General features: G+C 47.3%; 8 protein-coding genes across 8 annotated transcripts; 6 read left to right on the forward strand and 2 right to left on the reverse strand.

Moving 5' to 3' along the window:
- Positions 1-609: 609 nt before the first annotated feature.
- Positions 610-3,493, forward strand: N7479_011504 (Mechanosensitive ion channel family; the record flags this gene model as incomplete). Its single annotated transcript, XM_057259195.1, has 2 exons — positions 610-1,227; positions 1,298-3,493. 2 exons carry the CDS (start codon positions 610-612, stop codon positions 3,491-3,493), a joined length of 2,814 nt encoding a protein of 937 aa, XP_057106653.1.
- Positions 3,494-6,297: 2,804 nt separating this feature from the next.
- On the forward strand, positions 6,298-8,092 carry N7479_011505 (tubulin alpha chain; the record flags this gene model as incomplete). Its single annotated transcript, XM_057259196.1, has 7 exons — positions 6,298-6,309; positions 6,474-6,532; positions 6,591-6,744; positions 6,803-6,890; positions 6,949-7,020; positions 7,079-7,582; positions 7,635-8,092. 7 exons carry the CDS (start codon positions 6,298-6,300, stop codon positions 8,090-8,092), a joined length of 1,347 nt encoding a protein of 448 aa, XP_057106654.1.
- A 323-nt stretch (positions 8,093-8,415) lies between these two features.
- On the reverse strand, positions 8,416-9,441 carry N7479_011506 (thiamine transporter TPC1; the record flags this gene model as incomplete). Its single annotated transcript, XM_057259197.1, has 2 exons — positions 8,416-9,132; positions 9,202-9,441. 2 exons carry the CDS (start codon positions 9,439-9,441, stop codon positions 8,416-8,418), a joined length of 957 nt encoding a protein of 318 aa, XP_057106655.1.
- A 384-nt stretch (positions 9,442-9,825) lies between these two features.
- Positions 9,826-11,382, forward strand: N7479_011507 (putative Gamma-butyrobetaine hydroxylase subfamily; the record flags this gene model as incomplete). The annotated part of the gene is made up of 1 exon (XM_057259198.1): positions 9,826-11,382. The coding sequence occupies one exon, from the start codon at positions 9,826-9,828 to the stop codon at positions 11,380-11,382; it is 1,557 nt and encodes a 518-aa protein (XP_057106656.1).
- A 472-nt stretch (positions 11,383-11,854) lies between these two features.
- Positions 11,855-12,783, reverse strand: N7479_011508 (PICOT family protein; the record flags this gene model as incomplete). Its single annotated transcript, XM_057259199.1, has 2 exons — positions 11,855-11,929; positions 11,986-12,783. The coding sequence occupies 2 exons, from the start codon at positions 12,781-12,783 to the stop codon at positions 11,855-11,857; spliced, it is 873 nt and encodes a 290-aa protein (XP_057106657.1).
- A 355-nt stretch (positions 12,784-13,138) lies between these two features.
- Positions 13,139-15,301, forward strand: N7479_011509 (RNA exonuclease; the record flags this gene model as incomplete). Its single annotated transcript, XM_057259200.1, has 1 exon — positions 13,139-15,301. The coding sequence occupies one exon, from the start codon at positions 13,139-13,141 to the stop codon at positions 15,299-15,301; it is 2,163 nt and encodes a 720-aa protein (XP_057106658.1).
- Positions 15,302-15,781: 480 nt separating this feature from the next.
- On the forward strand, positions 15,782-16,301 carry N7479_011510 (Rieske (2Fe-2S) protein; the record flags this gene model as incomplete). The annotated part of the gene is made up of 2 exons (XM_057259201.1): positions 15,782-16,006; positions 16,059-16,301. The coding sequence occupies 2 exons, from the start codon at positions 15,782-15,784 to the stop codon at positions 16,299-16,301; spliced, it is 468 nt and encodes a 155-aa protein (XP_057106659.1).
- Positions 16,302-18,493: 2,192 nt separating this feature from the next.
- On the forward strand, positions 18,494-19,685 carry N7479_011511 (dienelactone hydrolase family protein; the record flags this gene model as incomplete). The annotated part of the gene is made up of 6 exons (XM_057259202.1): positions 18,494-18,554; positions 18,634-18,717; positions 18,776-18,927; positions 19,042-19,293; positions 19,356-19,467; positions 19,531-19,685. 6 exons carry the CDS (start codon positions 18,494-18,496, stop codon positions 19,683-19,685), a joined length of 816 nt encoding a protein of 271 aa, XP_057106660.1.
- Between the last annotated feature and the right edge of the window lie 312 nt (positions 19,686-19,997).

Consider the following 19,997-nt stretch of genomic DNA (forward strand, 5'->3'; position numbering starts at 1 on the left):
ACTGGGTGGATCAGCGAAACGTTGGCGGGCCGTGATGGGCCAGTTGTCTCCAAGATAATGCCCAGTAGGTCGGTATTGCGTATGCAGAAATACTTGTTTTGGCTGAAATAGAAGTCGAAAGCAAGTTGAAAATAGGAAGTGTATGATCCATAACATATAACATTTTATATGGAGTATATGCTGTAAAACTAAATAAATAGCATGTAGTACTCCGTACTCCGTAGCAAACCCCCTATTCTCGTTCTAATTTCCAAAGTTATTGATCTAATTAATCTAATTATAAAATAAATTAATTCTAAACATAAATATATCGAGATCTTCATAAAATCTAACGAATCGAGATAGGTTCAAGGTCCAGACTTTGCACTGTGCTGGGTCTCCGAAACTCCACTTGACCATTTCTCATCTCTCTTGTCTCTCTATCTTCCTCTTCCTCCTCCTCACCTTCCTTTGTCCTTTGTACATCCTCTTACTATTTCATTTCATTTTGGTTGTGGTGTTATCGAAACGCCCATAATATACATACGTATCCTATACCCCTCACCACATTCCGGTCTTATCCTCCCGCCTTGGCCGGATCCGCCTAACTATAATTGGCCCGGTGCCATTATGTCGTCCCCTGTGGAGGAACGAAAAACGCATACAGACCCGAAGGACAAACGCAACGACTTGAACATCTCTCCCACCTCCGACGATGAAACCTGTGTAACTGAGCCCGACATTGATCGCGACGCGGGTCGCTTAAGGGTTGACACTGCATATACTCATGATGATGAGCATCAGCCCATGCGCACCCCATCCGCCCGTCGGGAGCAGGCTACTCGTCTGGATGATGACTTGATGCTCCTGCAAGCCGAGCGTATGACGTCGCATTCAACCAGCGGACTAGACGACGAACACGACCATGGCTCTATCAATCGCGCCCGTTCGCGTCGATCGGACGCAGTGGATGAGTTCGATGAAGCTACAAATCCTCTGCACGAAAAAGCCGCAATTTACAAACCCCCCGAGAAACCAAACACCCAGATTGCCGTCTTTGTGAAGAAGCTGCACCAGTCGAGTTTCCTCATCCGCTACTTTACCTATATTGTTCCCCTTGTCATCATCCTCTTGATTCCGTTGCTGGTCGGCGCTCTCAGGTTTCCCAATGCAAACGTGGGTGGTGTAGAATTGATGTGGTTTTCAATTTGGTTGGAAATTGTCTGGTTGACTCTCTGGGCAGGACGGGTGAGTCCAACCAGTGAATAATTCTCCGTCGAGAAACTTTGCTAATCTGTTTCTTTTTTCTAAAAAAAAGCTTGCTAGCAGGTGCTTGCCTCCAGCTGCTGGTCTTATAGCGAGTATATTCACCAATAACGCGAAGAAGTGGCGCGACATGGCCAAACAACTTGAGCTTCACGCGGCGATCTTTTTTTGGTGGCTCGGCATTGAGATCTCCTTTCTGCCAACAATGAAAAACCATCATGTAGGTGGTGATAAGGGGACTAAGGGTTGGGAAAATACTCTCAACAAAATCATTATTTCCATCTTTGTCTGGACTATCTTGAATTTCATCGAAAAAATTCTTATCCAGTTAATTGCCATAAGCTTCCACATGCGGACCTATGCGGACCGTATTGAAATCAACAAATTCCAGATCGGCAGTTTGACCAAGCTGTACGAGTGGTCTCGCTCCACTATTGATGAGAAGGATGATGCATTTGAGCAGAAGCCCGAGGAACAGGCTTCTTCAGGAGCCAAGACCCCGTTGCATTACGCTACAATGGCCCAGCGAAAGGCCAGGGGTGCCCTGAACAAAGTTGGAAACAGGGTTGGCGATGTCGCAGGCGCAGTAGTGGCAGATGTTACTGGCCGCACGACTACTCGCAGTACCGATGCCTATCAGGTCATTTTAGCGCTCCTACGAACTACCGGAGGTTGTCAGGTCTTGGCGCGCCGTCTGTATCGTACCTTTGTGAGGGATGGCTTTGATACGGTTTTTGGTGGTGATCTGAAGGCTGCATTTGACGATGGCGAGGAAGCCGAAGCTGCCTTCGCCATGTTTGATCGCGACATGAATGGTGATATTTCCATGGAGGAGCTGGAGGCCGTTTGCGTCGATATTGGCCGTGAGCGCAAGTCCATCACTGCATCCCTAAAGGATTTGGATTCGGTCGTATCGAAATTGGACAACGTGTTCATGTTCTTGGTGTTTGTGATTGTACTGATTGTGTTCTTGACGCTCATCTCGACCTCGGCTGCCGGTGTGCTCACCTCTGCGGGCTCTGCTATTCTGGCCTTGTCTTGGTTGTTCTCAGCTACTGCCCAGGAGTTCCTTCAATCGGTTATATTCGTCTTTGTTAAGCACCCATTCGATGTTGGTGACCGTGTGACCATCTACGGCAATGCTGGTGATGCCGGTCTTGGTGATGATTATTTTGTGAAGGAGATCACTCTTCTTTACACCGAATTTAAGAAGATGCAAGGCCATGTCGTGCAGGCGCCAAACAGCTACCTAAATGGACTTTTCATCCTCAATCAGCGCCGCTCAGGTGCACTTGCCGAGGCTGTTCCAATCATTATCAAGTACGGCACCACCATTGACCAACTTGACTCCCTCCGGCAGCGCCTCTTGGAGTTTGTACGCAGCGAGAAACGCGACTTCCAGAACAACATTCTCACCGAAATGCGTGCTGTCACCGAGAACTTCTCGCTCACACTCAACGTCGTCTTCTTTTACAAGTCCAACTGGCAGAACGAGGGTCTGCGTCTGCAGCGGCGCAACAAGTTCATATGTATGCTCATGGTCGCTCTCCAAGAGATCGGCATCGAGGGCCCACGCATGAACCTCCAGGGTGCCAAGTTCGACATTCCCTTCCACATCAACAATGGCAGTATGCGCCCTGCCGATCAACTCATCCCCATCGACGCCGACGCCGAAGCCAACGCCGAGGAGGTCCCGATCTCAGCAACGTCTCAACACCTTCCCGAGAATACCGGTACCAGTAGCGGTAGCGCTGGCCGTCATCCATCGATTCTCCGCAAGGGTATGCACACTGCCAACGCCCGTGCCCGCGGCCCGTCTGTCTCACAGCGCAAGCACGTCGACTTCTCCTTAGGCATGTCTAACATGGCCTCCAATGACATTATGGGAGATGTGTTTGAGGATCGGGGTGTGGTCATTGGTGATGTCATCCGTACCGCCAACCGCGATGCTGCCGAGCGCCGCATTCAGGAAGAGAACGAGGACGAAGAGGAGCGCCGGAGCAGCCGCACTTCTTCCCGGTATCGTCGCCCTTCAAACCTAAGCGCTCCCTCCTATAATGAGGAGGGTCGCCGGTCAAACGACGCCCACAGTTTCCGCAGTGGTCAGTCATCGCTCAGTCGCAACCGCTTTTTCCAACATCGCAGCAGCATGAGTCGCGATCGTGATGACTTGATGGAGCAGGGCCGCTCTGAGGAACCTACTCCGCCTCCCCCGGCAGCGGTTCCTGTCAAGGAGCACCCAAATTAATCTAAGATGTGATCATTTTCAATCTCTTCTATTGATATCATATTCGTTGACTGAACATACACTGTTGTCATATCTTTTACTTTCCCCTTTTCATACATCGTGACGAACTTTGTCTTGACAGAACCATAATTTGTTCTTTCTACCATACATATATCCCCATATCGGCCTCAAAGCTCTTTTTTATTATTGTTTGGTGGCCTATTGATCATATATATTGCATTTTAGGTTAAGTCTCGGTGATTTGACAAATAAACGCCGTTCATTTTCTACCTCTAATCTATCACATCTATGTCTTGTTCAATGTTTCAATGAACCATGGAAGTCTCTCCCCCAGCAATCATTTGGAATACAAACAGGGAATAAGAATAGTCACTTATCCGGCCTTGTGATGTCTCTTTTTGGTATGTTTAGATGTGTTTATGGCTCTAACCTAGCCATGTGCCTTCGAAATAGATAAAGCTACCTACAGACATAGGTATGCCCAGATGTACATACCTGTATGTAGCTAACATATATATGTATATTCTTCTATGTAGATAGCATCTCGTTATTATGCATGTTCCAACCTTGGAAAGTTCCCATCACAACCATATCCATCCACTACCACCCCCAAATCCCAAAGTACTATTGAGTCGACAATTGCTTTCACCACCAAACCCAAGCAGCACGTTGCCCTTTCATAACCCACCGTGCAAAGAGACATCATATTAAGGGAATCATTGAAGGGCCAAGCCAATGCTCTCTATGGGAAGTGGCCCCAAACTCCCTAGTCTTCCATAACGTTCCAAAGCGATACTAAAAGTTTGAAAGTCTCGGGATCCTTACAATCTCCATCAATTAGCCTGTCTAAGCCTCAAATCAATTAGAACCAGACACATGACGCCGTCAGAAACTTCGGCTAGCCAGGATGACTCTCCTGTTGCCAGCCAGGGCAATTCCTTATACGAGAATGCCACTCATCCTTCACTACGCGAAGGCAAGAATCAGCAATACTAGGAGCATTTCTGTGTTGTTGAAACTCGACCGCGCTTATCGCAGAACATCAGAACATGAAGGATAAAACTAACATGCCAAAGAAGACAGCTTAGAAGTGAGATCGTTCAAGTTTGCAAGGAATGGGCCAGCAAGTGAAAAGCAGACCATATAATCAAAAACCGGCTAAAGTGATTGAACCGTCAAATTTCTTTGACAGGAAACTTTTAATCAGGTTAGGCAGACAGCAGCAAGATACAAACAATGGGCTTCTGTGTTGCTTTGAAGAGTTGAAAATATATTTAGCAAAGCATTATTACAAGACTGTGAAAATAATCCCCCAAAGCCATTCTCGGCTACTAGTAGTTCCGATCTAATAATTTAGCCTTCCATGAATGAACAGCCTAATTTGGATGCTTCATAGAGAGACGGCAAATGGTCTATCTACTCATTCTATCTTCTCTATTGGACCATGAGTATCGTCTTGGATCAAATTACTAATGAGTTGCTCAAGCCCGTAAAACAATCAGTTGAAGGATCACTATGTAATAGCGATTTGGCTTCACAGATGGTCATATGATAAGGGCTTTATACCGGAGTGTACGCTGCCTTGTTTGCAATGTCACTCTTTACAGTTGTTAGTATACGGTGGCCCGTCTTGGATCTTAGTGATCAAGATCTAGAGATATTACAGGGCATTTTTTGTCTGAGTCATCACCAACACAGGCCGGGGCCTCTGGCCAACCCGCGGTGAGGCTATATTCCAGAGTCACCTTGGAACATTGCTGACTATAGGTAAGACCTCAAAATACAAATATACACAAAATAACCAAGCTAGACCTGATGCCCCACTGATCCTGATTGATCTCCTTTTACATCAAATGGCCGATCTACAAGGTGGCTATATTCATGTAGATAGAATATATTCAACAGCTTTGCAATGAACCGATGTACGATCTAGTATCGATGTAATTCCTCAGGAACCGTTGTTCATGTCTGGAGCCCTGAGATTCAACTCAGACCGCGATTCCGCCACTGACTCCGTTTCAGATGCATGTCTCACAGCCGCGCTTGAAACAGTGAGACTGCTTTTTTGGGGGCGGGTATAATGTTGCTAACAGCGGGGAGGGAGGGCTCAACCAGACACTTTGGATATCGGATTGGTCACTAAGTGAGCGCCAGCCTTTTGCCCTGGCCTGTGGGTTAGCGAGGAAAAACTTAATCCTGGTGCTAGACGAAGCAACACTGGGTATACCGGGATATCTGACTATTTCATGGGTGATATTATTGACTCACACCATATTCTAGTATTCCAGTATGGACCGGGAAATAGAGGACATGACGCAAGCCATAATTGAGCAGGAGTATCTATCTCAGACCATTCTTCTTCGTAGTGTATGTATGACTGGTGGTATCTAGAACGATTTGACCATATCCCCTTGGTGAATATAACCGGTCTCAGGTTAGCCAGGAAATCCAAGTTTAGGTACTTTCGTCATACCAGACAAGCCAAACGACGAGATTTTCATGTGGCCCGTTGTATAGTGTAAAAAAATCCTCCATTGATGATAGATGGTGGCCAATCATATATAGATTTGAGATCACTGCAACCATTTAAAGATAGATAATATAATTTTACACATATAAGGTAGGCTTTATGGGAATTTCTAGAATAGTTCGCATTGTCATCGTAAGTTTGGGGTTGCTTGCTTCTACGTCAAAGAGATCTTGTTTTGTCCCCCCGACATCTTCTCTTACGCACAACTCTCCCCACTTCACTCCATCCTCATTCCCATTTTTTATTCTAACCCAAGTTGTCAGTACAATCTACCATGCGAGGCGAGGTACGAATGTTCCAATATTCTGCTGCACTGCTATTGTGTCTATGGTGTTGACCTGTCTTTATGCTTCCCTCCCAACACCAAGATACACTGGCTCTCATCCACTCCAACCAAAGCAAAATCAGCATTGAAACAAAGAAACACTAATATTGCCTTGAACTCTCCAGATCTGCCATATACACATTGGCCAAGCTGGCACACAGCTTGGTAATGCTGCCTGGGAACTGTACGTCTCTTCATTGTGTAGTATCTCCAAACTCGCCGCTAACCAAGATGCAATGCAGGTATCTACTTGAACACGGTTTGAAGCCTGATGGATTTATCGATCCCGATATTACTGATAACGCCGCAAAAAGCGGATCTTACGAGACTTTCTTTACTGAGACATCCGGCGGCAAATATGTTCCCCGTTCCATATTCGTCGACCTTGACCCATCTGTATGTGATATATCGGATCACAAATTTACCAAGCATATCAGCTGAATAATTGCGTTAGCCCATCGATGAGATCCGCACTGGCACTTATCGTGATCTTTTTCGTCCACAACAGCTGATCAGTGGAAACGAAGATGCTGCAAACAACTGTACAATCCAATTATATTGCAGATGAAAGCTTGTAACTCAGGGGCTAACATGTGGCAGATGCTCGGGGTCATTACACCGTCGGGAGAGAGATTTGTGGAGATGTGATCGAGAAAATTCGTTATGTGGCCGGTACGAACCTGCCAACTTGACCCTCAACCCTGACATGTCTCCACTAATATCTTCATAGAGAACTGCAATTCCCTGCAGGGCTTCTTGATTTTCCACTCATTCGGTGGTGGTACAGGCTCTGGTTTTGGTTCACTGTTGTTGGATCATCTGACCAGTATGTATGGGCGGAAGTCAAAGCTGGAGTTCTCAATCTACCCTTCTCCGCGTACATCGACTGCCGTGGTAGAGCCCTACAATGCCGTCCTCTCAACCCACAGCACCATTGAGAACTCCGACTGTACTTTCCTAGTTGACAACGACGCCGTATATGACATATGCAGACGTAACCTGGATATTCCTCGCCCTGGATATGAGCATCTGAACCGTCTTATTGCTCAGGTAGTGAGCTCCATAACATCCAGCTTGCGATTTGACGGTGCACTCAATGTCGATTTGGCCGAGTTTCAGACCAACCTTGTCCCATATCCACGTATCCACTATCCCTTGATTTCATATGCTCCAGTGATCAGTAGCCAGCGCAGCTCTCACGAGAGTTTCAAGATCCAGGATCTCACCTTCCAGTGTGTGTGAATTCTTTCCCAATGGGGTGTAAGATTCTGCTAACTCAGTCATAGGTTTTGAACCCAATAACCAGATGGTGAACTGCGATCCACGAAAGGGCAAGTACATGGCGGTGGCTTTACTCTACAAGGGTGATGTTGTACCCCATGACTGCACTATGGCTGTGCACGCCCTCAAGACTAGGGGTACCTTCAGTTTGGTTGAGTGGTGTCCTACCGGATTCAAGTTGGGCATCAACTACCAAAAGCCTGTGCGCTGTCCTGATGATGAACTTGCGTGTGTTGACCGTTCGGTCAGTATGCTGTCTAACACCACTGCCATTGCTGAGGCATGGAGTCGTCTGGATCACAACTTCGACCTGATGTATTCCAAGCGTGCGTTTGTCCACTGGTATGTTGGTGAAGGGATGGAAGAGGGCGAATTCTCTGAAGCCCGTGAGGATCTCGCTGCTCTTGAGAAGGATTACGAGGAGGTCGCTGAGGAGACCGTGGTTGAAGGGGTCGAGTACTGAATATGCACTTGCCTTGTTGCTGCTTCTAGCAAATTGATATGATGCTCGATATGTCTGAGCATCTGCCGCACTGTGTTTCTGTGACGGGTTTCTGTGGTTGTTCGACCGCCGAGACGCCGAATTTGATTGACAAGCAAGTCGAGCGAAAGGCGAAAAAAGTGATCAAAATATGTCTTGAAAGAAATCGGATTGAAAAATGAAAACAAATTAAATTCCTTGAGTATTATTTTACTTTTCGACTTATTCTAATACAACCTTCTATTGACAACGCCATCAAATGCTCCATGCAAAATTATACTAGTGATACAAGTTGAAGATCCCCTTCAACTGTCAGCTGCGACATCGAGCCCTCGAAGGAGTTTTAATGCGTGTTCATAGGTCCACATTGTCACCGCACTTGCCGGTGCCGCTTTGAGTAGACTGACAGTCAAGCCGCGGTATAAACCACGCACACCCTGGGTGCGGACAATCATGGCAATGCTTTGGAGGACTCCCTTGTACTCCGGGATATTGCGATGAACGTAGCGGGTTCTTGTTGGACCCTGTACCTGCAAGCGCTTTCGCACCAGGTCAAGTGGGAATACACCCGTCTTAGCCAGTACACTGGCCACCACACCGGCTGCGGCATCTCCTGTACCCAAAGGCAGAGCATCCCAGGTCATGACTGGTCTCAGCGCCTCGTATGTTGTGAAAAAAAGCCCCATGTATGGCACAATTTGAGCCACAGCGGCAGAACATCCCCGGTAGAATCCTGGTACGCCCTCGTGTCGAGCGATCTCCACAATTGAGGCCCGCAGCGAGCGATACACACGGTCCGGACCTTGTGCGGCGAATCGCGTGCGAAGAAGGTCAAGCGGGTATGTTGCCCCGGTCGCACATCCACCTGCCACTGCGCCAGAGATGAAGGATTCGACGGGTTGGGGGAGTCGGTAGGAGCCGAGTTGGGAGAGGGCTTGGGTTGTTCCCCGATACGCGGTGAATTGCATGGCGCCGTAGCAGACATACATCATTTCGGCAGGAATATTGCCCTTCCAGAGGCCCTGTGGGGAGAGATTTGGGTCAGGATATTAAAATTAACATTGAGAAACAAGGCACTCTTTTCAACATACAGTAATTCCCTCTTGCTTCATGATCGTCCGCATGGTGGATAATGTCCCCTTATAAATAGGCCCATTGACACTGACGTGGGACGCAGGATCTGACAAAGAATGGATTTGCAACTGCAACCTGATCTTGACGACGTCTAGTGGCGCAATGCAGAACCGCGATATCAGCCCTGCAATTCCGCCGGCCAACACGACCTGTCGCTTGGTGCCTTCATCTTTGAGATGCTCGCCCCCGGCCGACATGAGTTGAAAATGTTTTTTCTTACAGACTGAAGATGCCTGTAGGGATGGTTGGGTCTAGGTTTTGAATTGAAGCATGAAGATCCATATTGATTCGTTGAGTGTGTATTGGAATGCGGAAAACAAAAACAACGTCAATGGCAATTTACGTAAGTTCCGAGCCCCCGATGTCATCATGCCAAGAAGAATGAGAATCCTGCCTGAGGTGTCAGTTACAGTCTAGGGTGCTAATCATGCCTCAGGCATAAATAGTCACATTGAATCTCCGGAAGGCCGAGGTAATTATAACTCCGCTCCATTTGTCCCGGTTGCCCCTTAAGGTATAATTTGCCCCTCTTTGCCCTTTCACTGATCATCTCTCCTTCTTAGATTCTTCACGGACCCTTCATGCATCGTCTCCGAACTTCAGCTACCCTCTGGCAATTGCCACGAGCCTTGTCATGCTCTGCCCCGCGCCGTAACTTGATCGTCACCCCAAGTAGGTTCAACAGCACCGTAGAGGCAGACTCTCACGACAAATTGAATCCTGTTGCCCCGAATATCCAACATCCACTGCCTATACTACAAGAACCTAGCAACTCCAAGAGCGATGTACAAAATTCTACCTCCCACGAGACTATAAGGAGATCCTGTACGGATGCCGTCGTTCAAAAAGTGGGTAGAAAAGAGTCGATTTGGGCTGGAAAAGAGGAAATGTACTTGCATATGGACAAAAACACAACAATAAAACTGCCATATACCTACCTGCGCGATTCATGCCAGTGTGTGGTGTGCAAGGATCAACACTCTAAGCAACGCTCGTTCCGCACAAGTGATATCCCCAAGGACATTGCTCCAAGCCTGATCAGTTGGGATGGGAAAAAACTTTCAATTAGATGGGCCAATGACAGTGAGGGATCTCAGACTGCGCATGAATCAACTTGGGACCGTGGCTTTCTAAAAAGCCCCATTTTCAACACTCATCGCCAACATCGGAGTGCTACCAGCAAGCCGATCATGTGGGGACGGGCTCAAATGGACAAAACTCAACATTGGGTGTCTTACTCGGACTATATTGCCGATGATTCCAAATTTGCCACAGCGATGCAGCAGTTGCAGCGTCTGGGCCTTATTTTTGTGAAGGATATTCCAGACTCACGATTGATGGTTGAAGCTATTGCAACACGTATGGGACCACTACGAAACACCTTCTACGGATCAACATTCGATGTCCGCACCGTTCCACAGGCGAGAAATGTGGCATATACAAACCAGTTCCTTGGATTTCACATGGATTTGATGTATATGAACGAGCCACCGGGATACCAACTCCTCCATTGTCTGGAGAACTCATGTTCGGGTGGCGAGTCGTTGTTCGCGGACACATTTTCGGCTGCAAAACTCATGAATGCGCAACATCCAAAAGAGTATAACGTGCTTCGCGAGCAACGGTTAGGATACGAGTATAGGCATGAGGACCACATCTACTACAACGAACGACCCGTCTTTGAGCATGATTCCGACACAGGGGAACTACGCCACGTCAATTACTCGCCACCCTTTCAGTCTCCTCTCCCACCACATGACGGGAAAGGCCATGATGCTGAGTCTGTGAACAAACTACGAGACGCCCTTGCGAAGTTCACTTCAATTATTGATAATCCGAAGCGCATCTTTGAACTCAAACTCAACCCAGGTGATTGTGTTATCTTTGACAACAGACGAATTGTCCATGCTCGCCGCCAATTCAATGCTAGCGTAGGATCTCGCTGGCTAGCAGGCGCGTATGTCGATACTGATGCTCTGCTATCCCGCTTTGCCGTCTGTAAGCATAAATATTCATCTGTTTGGATGAAAAAAGCTCCTAGAACGGTGGCTGAAGGTGAATCAATAGAGATTGAGGGAGAACAAGAGATTGGTCAGGTTCATGGGGACCACACAGATGAGGGCACAGGAAAAGAATAAACTAGGCGAAATGGACAAAGATCAATCGATTGAATATAAAAATGTGAAATATTTTTAGCCTGGAATGATCCAAGTTCTCAATCCATGATCCATGCCTACAAATGTAGGCTGTAAATATTAATGTATTCATGTTCTGAAACCTGAGCGCAGCTTTAGGGCCATCACTTGACACAGTCATTGGGGTACAAGGTAGGGTAGGTGGAACTGCTAGCGCAAGCTTGTGAAGAGGTTGTGTTGAATTCGTCATGGTCAACAGGAATGATCTGTGGCAATGAGTGGGTTTGATTTGACACTGCGTGTTTCAATATATAGCAAGGGCATGTCCCGCAACAATGCGAAGGATACGATATGATCAGACATCCATATAAGCCGTACCAAGACAAAGAGGTTTATCATTATGTTAGACTTTTAGCATCTAGCCCCAGAGACAGGGGGGTCATGGGTATCGTGCAACGACCAACCAGGCACTCACTCAAGCAGCCATGGTGGGCTTGTTAACAGAGTGATCAGTGAGGAAATCCGGGTCATTGTTGATTTCCTCGCGGACCTGTAACAATGAGTTAATAATCGAAACAAATGACTAGAGTGGGCCGGAACACATACAATATCCAGACCACCGACCAATTCTCCATTCACCCACAATTGAGGGAAAGTGGGCCATTCAGCGTACTCCTTCAGACCCTGGCGCACATCCTCATCGGCCAAGATATTGAAGAAACCGTATTTGACACTACGCTCGCGTAAAATGCCAACCAGCTGCCGACTGAATCCGCATTGCGGGCTACTGGGTGTTCCTTTCATGAACAGCATGACAGATGCTGCCTTGACTAGTTGTTCGAGGCGGGCAAACAGTGCCTCCCGGGACTGTTCGGGTGTCAGGGCGGGGCCAGGTGCAACAGCTGTTGCGTTAGCTGCATCAGCAGAAGGAGACACAGAAGCGTTGACGGGAATCTGAGTGGCAGTCAAGGGACCATCCTCACGAGGCACAGCAGATAGCGGCGGGGGGATGTTGGCTTTCACACCGTCCATCGGACCGACGGTACCTACAACATTTCCGCGGCCAGCGTGGCGCTCAACAGCGTCACGAACCTTCACGGCATCACTTCCACTGATTGACTCCAAAATCTGGCCGCTACGTAGGCACACGACGAATGGCACGGCAGAAACGTCATACTCCTCCGAGATATCAGGTAGCTCCTCGGCGTTGATGCTGACAAACGAGATGGTGGGCGGGGCAGTGGCGGGGTACTGCGAAGCGAGGGCTGAAAGCACTGCGCCCATCTGCGCGCATGGGGCAGCCCATGGAGTGTGGAAGTATAGGACAACTAATGCAGAAGGTGACAGTGAGGAGAGATGCGACGAGAAGTCGGCCTCAGATGTGACTTCAGTGAGTGTCGACATCGTGGAGTGTGTATGAAGTGGAGTGATACGAGTGGAACTGGATGGCAAAGGCGAGAATCGGCGATGAGAGGTATGTTCTTTGAAGACAAGTTCGAACAAATGTCAATGTAAAGCCAAAATCGAGAAGCGAAGGGGATGTGTCAGAAAAATGGCGTGATGGATACCAAAAATAAGCCCCCTGCACGGCGATCCTAGATTTCCGGTTATCAGATTGTTCGGCGTCTCTGGCGTCTCTGGCGTACCGTATACATATCGCCGTACACGTGATCATAATGCATACCACGTGACCTTATCGCATATCATCCTGAATTTCCATGTTGAGATTCAGTAAGGAACCTGCAAATCCAAAGACAATATGGGAAGAGATAGGAAAAGAAAGCTTAGCTCAGACGACCCAGTTGGTCAACCCATACAACAGCGACTCGGTGTGGCCGATACATTGTCTCGTCTGCAGAGCGATCACCCGAACAGTGAAGGTTCTAATGGTAGCCATGCGTCAAAGAAGCGCAAAAGAGTTGATGGCGAGAAAGTCAAATACCCAGATCTCACGTATGCTGAGGGAAAACTACAGGCGCCTATCCGAATTGCCGATCTCCAGGGATTGCTCCTCTATTGCTTCGCCGATGGCATCGCGCCCCAATGGATCTCCATGAAGCATTCTGGCCATGTGCGCAAGGTGGCTGTACTAATGGTACCTGGCCTAGAGATTGGAATGTTTGATGGGACAATTTCTGTGCAAAAGGAATCAGCTACTGGGAAGCAAGAGACACAGGAACCCAAGTCGAATCCGCCTGGAGCCACTGACGAGGTACCTGAAGACGAACACACTGCCGATTACGAGCGATGGAAACAGGGCCTCCCATTACCAGACCGCTCGCATCGCTTCAATCCTAGATCTCTCACGCGCGATACCCTCCCCGAACCGCTTCAGCCGCTGGCCGACATGTTTCCTCATATCTGGCCTGTTAAGGCGCCGGGCGACAACAAATATAACAAGGTGCATTCGCCACTGCAGGCCATTCTTATGTCCTCACCCCCCAAGACTAAAAATGACGACTCCCATGCGAAGGGTGCGCGTCCTGCAAAGGTCGATAAAGGCTTCGTTCCGAAACGAACACCAATCACAGCCTTTGTTGCTTCGCGTGAGGATCTACTCGAAAATGACTTTATTTTGCATCCTGCCTTCTTTACTTCGGATGCTGAGAGATCCTCCCAGGTGGAGGCTCGTCAGCGAGGCGGGCAGTCGGCAGAAGATGGATGGGTGGATACTCAAGTTCAGACACTGGAGTCTGCTCAACCACCTGATGCGGAAATTGAAAATGGCAGCGTCACTGTTGGGCGAGATGTTTTTTCGCTCGACTGCGAGATGTGTATTACTGAGGGGGGTCAGTCCGAACTCACACGCATCAGCATGGTAGGCTGGGACGGCGAGGTGGTCCTTGATGAACTGGTGAAACCAGGACGGCCGGTGATCAACTATCTCACACGTTACTCTGGGATTACCCCAGAGATGCTTGAGCCAGTCACCACGACCCTTCGTGATATTCAGCAACGGCTCTTGACTCTTCTCACGCCGCGTGCCATCCTCGTGGGACACTCCCTCAACTCCGACCTTACAGCACTCAAACTTGTCCACCCGTTCATTGTCGATACCAGCATCATTTACCCACACCCACGTGGTCCACCACTGAAATGTAGCCTGAAATGGCTCACCCAGAAATACCAAAACAAACAGATACAAAATGGGATGGCTGGGCATGACTCCGTCGAAGACGCCCGTGCTGTCCTTGAACTTGTGAAATTAAAGTGCGAGAAAGGCGAGCGCTGGGGCACGAGCGACGTTTCCAACGAGAGTATCTTCCGTCGGCTATCGCGCTCTACTCGACCAAGTTATCTCCCTCGTCCTGGCGAAGAACGAACAGGAGCTGTGGTTGACTGGGGCAACCCAGAACGTGGGTTTGGTGCCCAGGCAACTGTCTCCATTGGATGCCGAGATGACGATGCAGTCGTCAGCGGTGTCTCAGCCGTAATCAATGGCGATGATTCCAACCCCTCCATCCCAGCTGGTGGTGTTGACTTTGCCTGGGCTCGCATTCGTGACCTCGAATATCATCGTGGTTGGTGCAGCCGTCTCCCCGACCCAAATAACGCCAACGAATCCACAACTCTTTTTCCTCCTCCTGAAGAAACCACACCGACCACAACCGTTGGCAATGGGGACTCGACAAATCTTCCGCAGCCCGATGTCTTGGCTAACACTGTCTCCCGGACGGTCTCTAACATCTCGCGCATTTACGAATCTCTTCCTCCTTGTACCCTATTCATAGTCTACTCTGGAACAGGTGATCCACGCGAAGTGGGCCGTTTGCAGTCAATTCACAAGAAGTACCGCGAGGAGTTCCGGTCTGGCAAGCCATGGGATGAGCTGACCTACAAGTGGACGGATGTTGAGGAGCAGGCTCTCAAGAAGGCTTGTGAGCGTGCTCGTGAAGGTTGCGGTTTTATGTGTGTCAAATAATTTCGCTGGATCTCCATATCCCCCATACTTCCAATGTCTTATGGGGTAAGATGATCATCATTATGCTGCTTCAATCCCCTGTTGCGGCAGCATCTACTGCTACTATTCAGATGGATTTGATTTGCATTTTTGATGACAACTGTAGTAGCAAAATAATTTTCCTCAGAAACGAAATCCAGGGAGAATCAAAATCAAAAACCAAAGATGTTCTAGGATATCTAAACTAGCTCTAGAAAGAGAAATTGATGAAATCTACACTTTCATCCAAAAGATTATCAATGTGACATGAAGTGGAGCCTTGGAAACACTTTCGTAATTCTTCTGCTAAGTTGCCCATCCTATTCTTATTTCCCCGTACGGTGTAGATATTATCTTGAATACATATTGTGAAAGACCCCACCGGAATTGGTGGGGCGGAAGTGGGAGAGGACGTGGGAGATTTCTCCTGACCCCAACAGAGACAAATCTCTCGTTTTCGCAATGAATCCTTTCACGCGGGTAACTGCAGCCTGGCATCTGGTTGGCCTGGCATCCGAGTTCCCAAGCATTGATGATGATGCCCGGATTGTGCCAAGATGCAAGGCTTTCAAGATTCCCAAGACAAACGGCCCCATGGAGCAAGTCGAAGACATTGACCTACCAGGAGAGCTGAAGGACCAAGTCCTGGTGTTCAAATACAGGGGCAAATATCATGCTGTGGATCATGTGAGTTAGAGCCATCCTCTAGTTGCGGAAGGATTACGCTCATCCTTTCTAGCAATGCCCCCACTCATCATTCCCGCTTTCACGGGGTAACCTCTTTGATATTGAGGACTTTGGAATCATACTCAGCGCCGGTCTCACATGTCCCAAGCATGGTTGGTCTTTTGATATATTCTCTGGGCGCGCTGATCGTGGCAACTACACACTCAAGGTGTGGGAGGTTCAGCTGCGCGATTCATCGGCACCTGGGAGTACGGACCAGGAGGTTTGGGTGAGGCGGAAACAAAGAATTGGTTAACACTGGCCATTACTCCATGTTCAATATCATAAGAAGTTCATCTGGGGGCTGCTAAGCAGGGTCTTCTCGAGGTCAGCTACAACTTAACACCAGTGTTTTGCCTCACCGAAAAAGACCTTAGAACTAGCCCAGAGCTCTGCGAATCTTCTACACAAGATTTTCAAGTAACTCCTCGCGCGTTGCTTATTCGACTCTCCATGTCGAGATATTCATATGGGTAGCCTTTCCGATACCGGATTAGGATTTTAGCTTGAATGTGGTTCATATATCAACATCATGGGGCTTCCACAGTTTTGGTCTTTCCATAAGATGAGAAACTCGATGTCTGTGCAGAGAAGAGCCGAAAACTTCAAACCCAGAGTGCGTTGTTGGGATTTTGTACATAATGTCTCAAAGTCATGAGTGTACCTGTTGAGCTGAAGTCTGGGGATTTCTCATCGAGCACATATAAAATTAATCGAATTATTAGCTCAAGATAGACTGGATCTTTTTCTACCCTGCATAGTAGATATTGCATGGATGAATCCCTGTTTTTGGGGGGGTGACCTCAATGGAGTTAGGATATTGTAGTCAGCTATATACATCTCTCTCTTCAGGACTTCCCATCGCTTTTTTCTCCTTTTTGTTCTTTTCTCTTTTCTCCTTTTTTCTCCCTGTTCATTCCCATTGATAGTTAATGGCAGAATTTCTTTCTCTGTATTCATCGCCGAGTACCATTTTCTAGAGTCACAAATTTTCAATTCGACAGCTTTTTCCCCTACTCTGCAAAGCAGTCGTATTACCGGGTTTCTAGTACTCCGTACTATGTGATGATCTATCACATAAGAAAGAAACCTCGGAAACTAGATTATTAATACCTGCACCGATCATGAACCAAGATGTTCCGGCCTTCCTCTATGGTGGCCTCTGACTTATTTGGAATCCACTTTATAACTTATTCATAACTTTTTTGTACGACCTAGAATTGCTTGGATTCCGAAGTTGATCTATAAGAATACTTTCTATTTGATTCAATCCATAATCCCTGCACTCAAAGGCAATCAAAGTTATCTATGTACTCCGTACATAACGCCGGGTTGTTGAGATGTTGTGGTCCCCAACAAATGTTAGGGCCTAATACTATATTGGTGCAATAACGAACTCACGTTCTGTTGGTCTTTACATACCCTATCCTAAGGGAATATGATATGATCTTTTGGCTAGTTAAGTAGTTATGTAGAGTCCACGGAAGGTGCCCAGGTGCTTAAATGCTCTTATGTAATCCATTAGGAGTGGGGGGTTTTGATACGCGCACCATCGATTTTACTACCCGCACCATTTTACATAAGCAAATTCTTAGATAATCAAAAAATTACGGGTATAATCGGATGAAAAATCATATAATTATCAACCTTATCTATCAATCTGATACATATATAATAGCAAACAACAATTATTTCCGCATTAAGCAACACAAATAACATCAAAACTTCCGCATCGGGTATCTCCTAAACGTATATCCAGTCTCTTCACACCCGGAACACCTGCTTAGCGCTTTCTGCTTCCTCTTTGGACTGCTTACCTTCCCAATTGGGTAGTTTTCTACCCGTTTCTACTGCTAGGGTATACTTGGTGGTAGAATTAGGTGCAATTGTGCTGGAACAGGCTTAATAAACCAGAATAGAGTGGTTTTATCCAATAAAATCGACCGATTTGATCTGATAAGATCAGGTAATTGATACTTAAAAGGAACCTTAGGCCTATTGAGGGAGTAAAAGAACCTGTACACTACCCGATTGGGCTAGTTTATAGGGCTAAATCATGCTGTTTGTGGATTAATATGATCACTTACTCCGGAATATATAGTCAAATAGTACTCCGTACTATATCAACAATTTTTATCTGCTATCTATCTTACAATCAGCCCAGTAAATTGATAGATGAGGTTGATAATCACATGACTTTTCATCCGATTATACCCGTGATTTCTTGATTATCTAAGGATTTGCTTATGTAAAATGGTGCGGGTAGTAAAATCGATGGTGCGCGTATCAAAACCCGGAGTGGGGCCGACAGTGGACGGCCTAAGCGGAGCACATGACTGCCCCGCGTGTGTTATCGATAATGTTTTCGCCGCGCATCAATCGCCTATCAATTGGTTCCTCGAATCAATTCCGATATATTTCTATATTTGAAACAAAAAGAGAGACGCGATGCTGATCCAGGAATCCTATCATGATGTCCCCACCAAAGCGGATGGACAGGGCTCGATGCGTATGTACACAATAGCTTCTCTACCTCCCCTCTATAAAGCCATTGCTCCTTTATAATGGCAATTCTAACGATTTACCAGGCATCTATATCTTCCACCCAACAATCCCAGGCTACCCCAAAGCCCGCTTCCCCGGAGTCGTAGTCTTCAGCGAGATCTATCAAGGTTTGCGTTCCCTTTGCGAGCATGCTCGAACAGCTCAACTAAAGATCCTGACCCATAGTGACGGGCCCCGTGGCACGCTTTGCACGCCAGATCGCAGGCCAGGGGTATATCTGTGCTGCCCCTTCGAGCTACCATGAATTCACTGGCCCAGAACCTCTCAAGTATGACGCGGAGGACACGGACAAGGGGAATGCATGGAAAATTAGCAAGGTAGGCCAAACAACACAGCGGCCGCGAATACATGCTTAACTTGCATTCTCTATTCTTGTTGCTCATTAGGCTGTTTTTGTTTATAATTAATTTCCGGCGCTAACTGTGTATCAGAAACTTGCTGCTTATGATGAAGACGCTAGTCTTAGCGTCGATTATCTGCTCTCACTGCCCACTTGCAATGGCCAAGTTGGTACCACGGGCATGTGTCTAGGTGGCCATCTGGCCTATCGTTGCGCGCTGGATAGCCGGGTTAAGGCGAGCGTGTGTTACTTTGCCACGGATATCCACAGCAAGACCCTTGCCCTGGGTAAGAATGACGATAGTTTAGAGAGAGCCGGGGATATCAAGGGTGAGATCCTAATGGTATGTCTTGATTTTGTTCTCTATTGCTTTCATTCGGATGAATTGCTAAACATATACTCTAGATATTCGGCAAAAATGATAACCACGTCCCGCCCGAGGGGCGCGATCTCATCCGTAAAACCCTACATGATAAGGGTGTCTTGTTCGGTTTCTATGAAGTCGCTTGGGCACAACGTGAGTGAAAAAATCATCTTGACACTATCGAACACAAATATGCTAATAAGAATAATTATCCAGATGCCTTTATCCGTGATGAGCTCAGTAAGGGCCGGTATGATCCCGCTATTACCAAGGTCTGCTTCGAGATGCTGGTTGAACTGTTTGGGCGCACCTTGAAGCTGGATCTGGGCGAACACGATGGGCAAAAGTTGGTGATCGAGGATGTGTGCTAGTCGGTAATGTTCGAATATTGCCGAGCTGCATGAGGTGGGGCTGATTCGCTAAACTTGGACTCGAATCAATTAATTTGCAATTGGACTAGATTGAGCTCTTGAGGGTCTGTCTGCCTACAGTACTATGTGAATGCGGAGTACTTAGTAGAGGTATAGAGTAACCGTACAGCATTGCAGGCAGAAAATATCACCGGGTGCATATATCATCATCAAAGGTTATACATAAAAAGCCACATGCACAGCCTATGTTTTTGACTCATGAACCAGAAACAGGGTTATGTAGAAAGTATATAACTAGTAGGGAAACACGCT

The sequence above is a fragment of the Penicillium vulpinum genome (genome assembly GCF_028829585.1).
Source record: "Penicillium vulpinum strain IBT 29486 chromosome Unknown utg000004l_segment0_segment0, whole genome shotgun sequence".
NCBI classification, from domain to species: domain Eukaryota; kingdom Fungi; phylum Ascomycota; class Eurotiomycetes; order Eurotiales; family Aspergillaceae; genus Penicillium; species Penicillium vulpinum.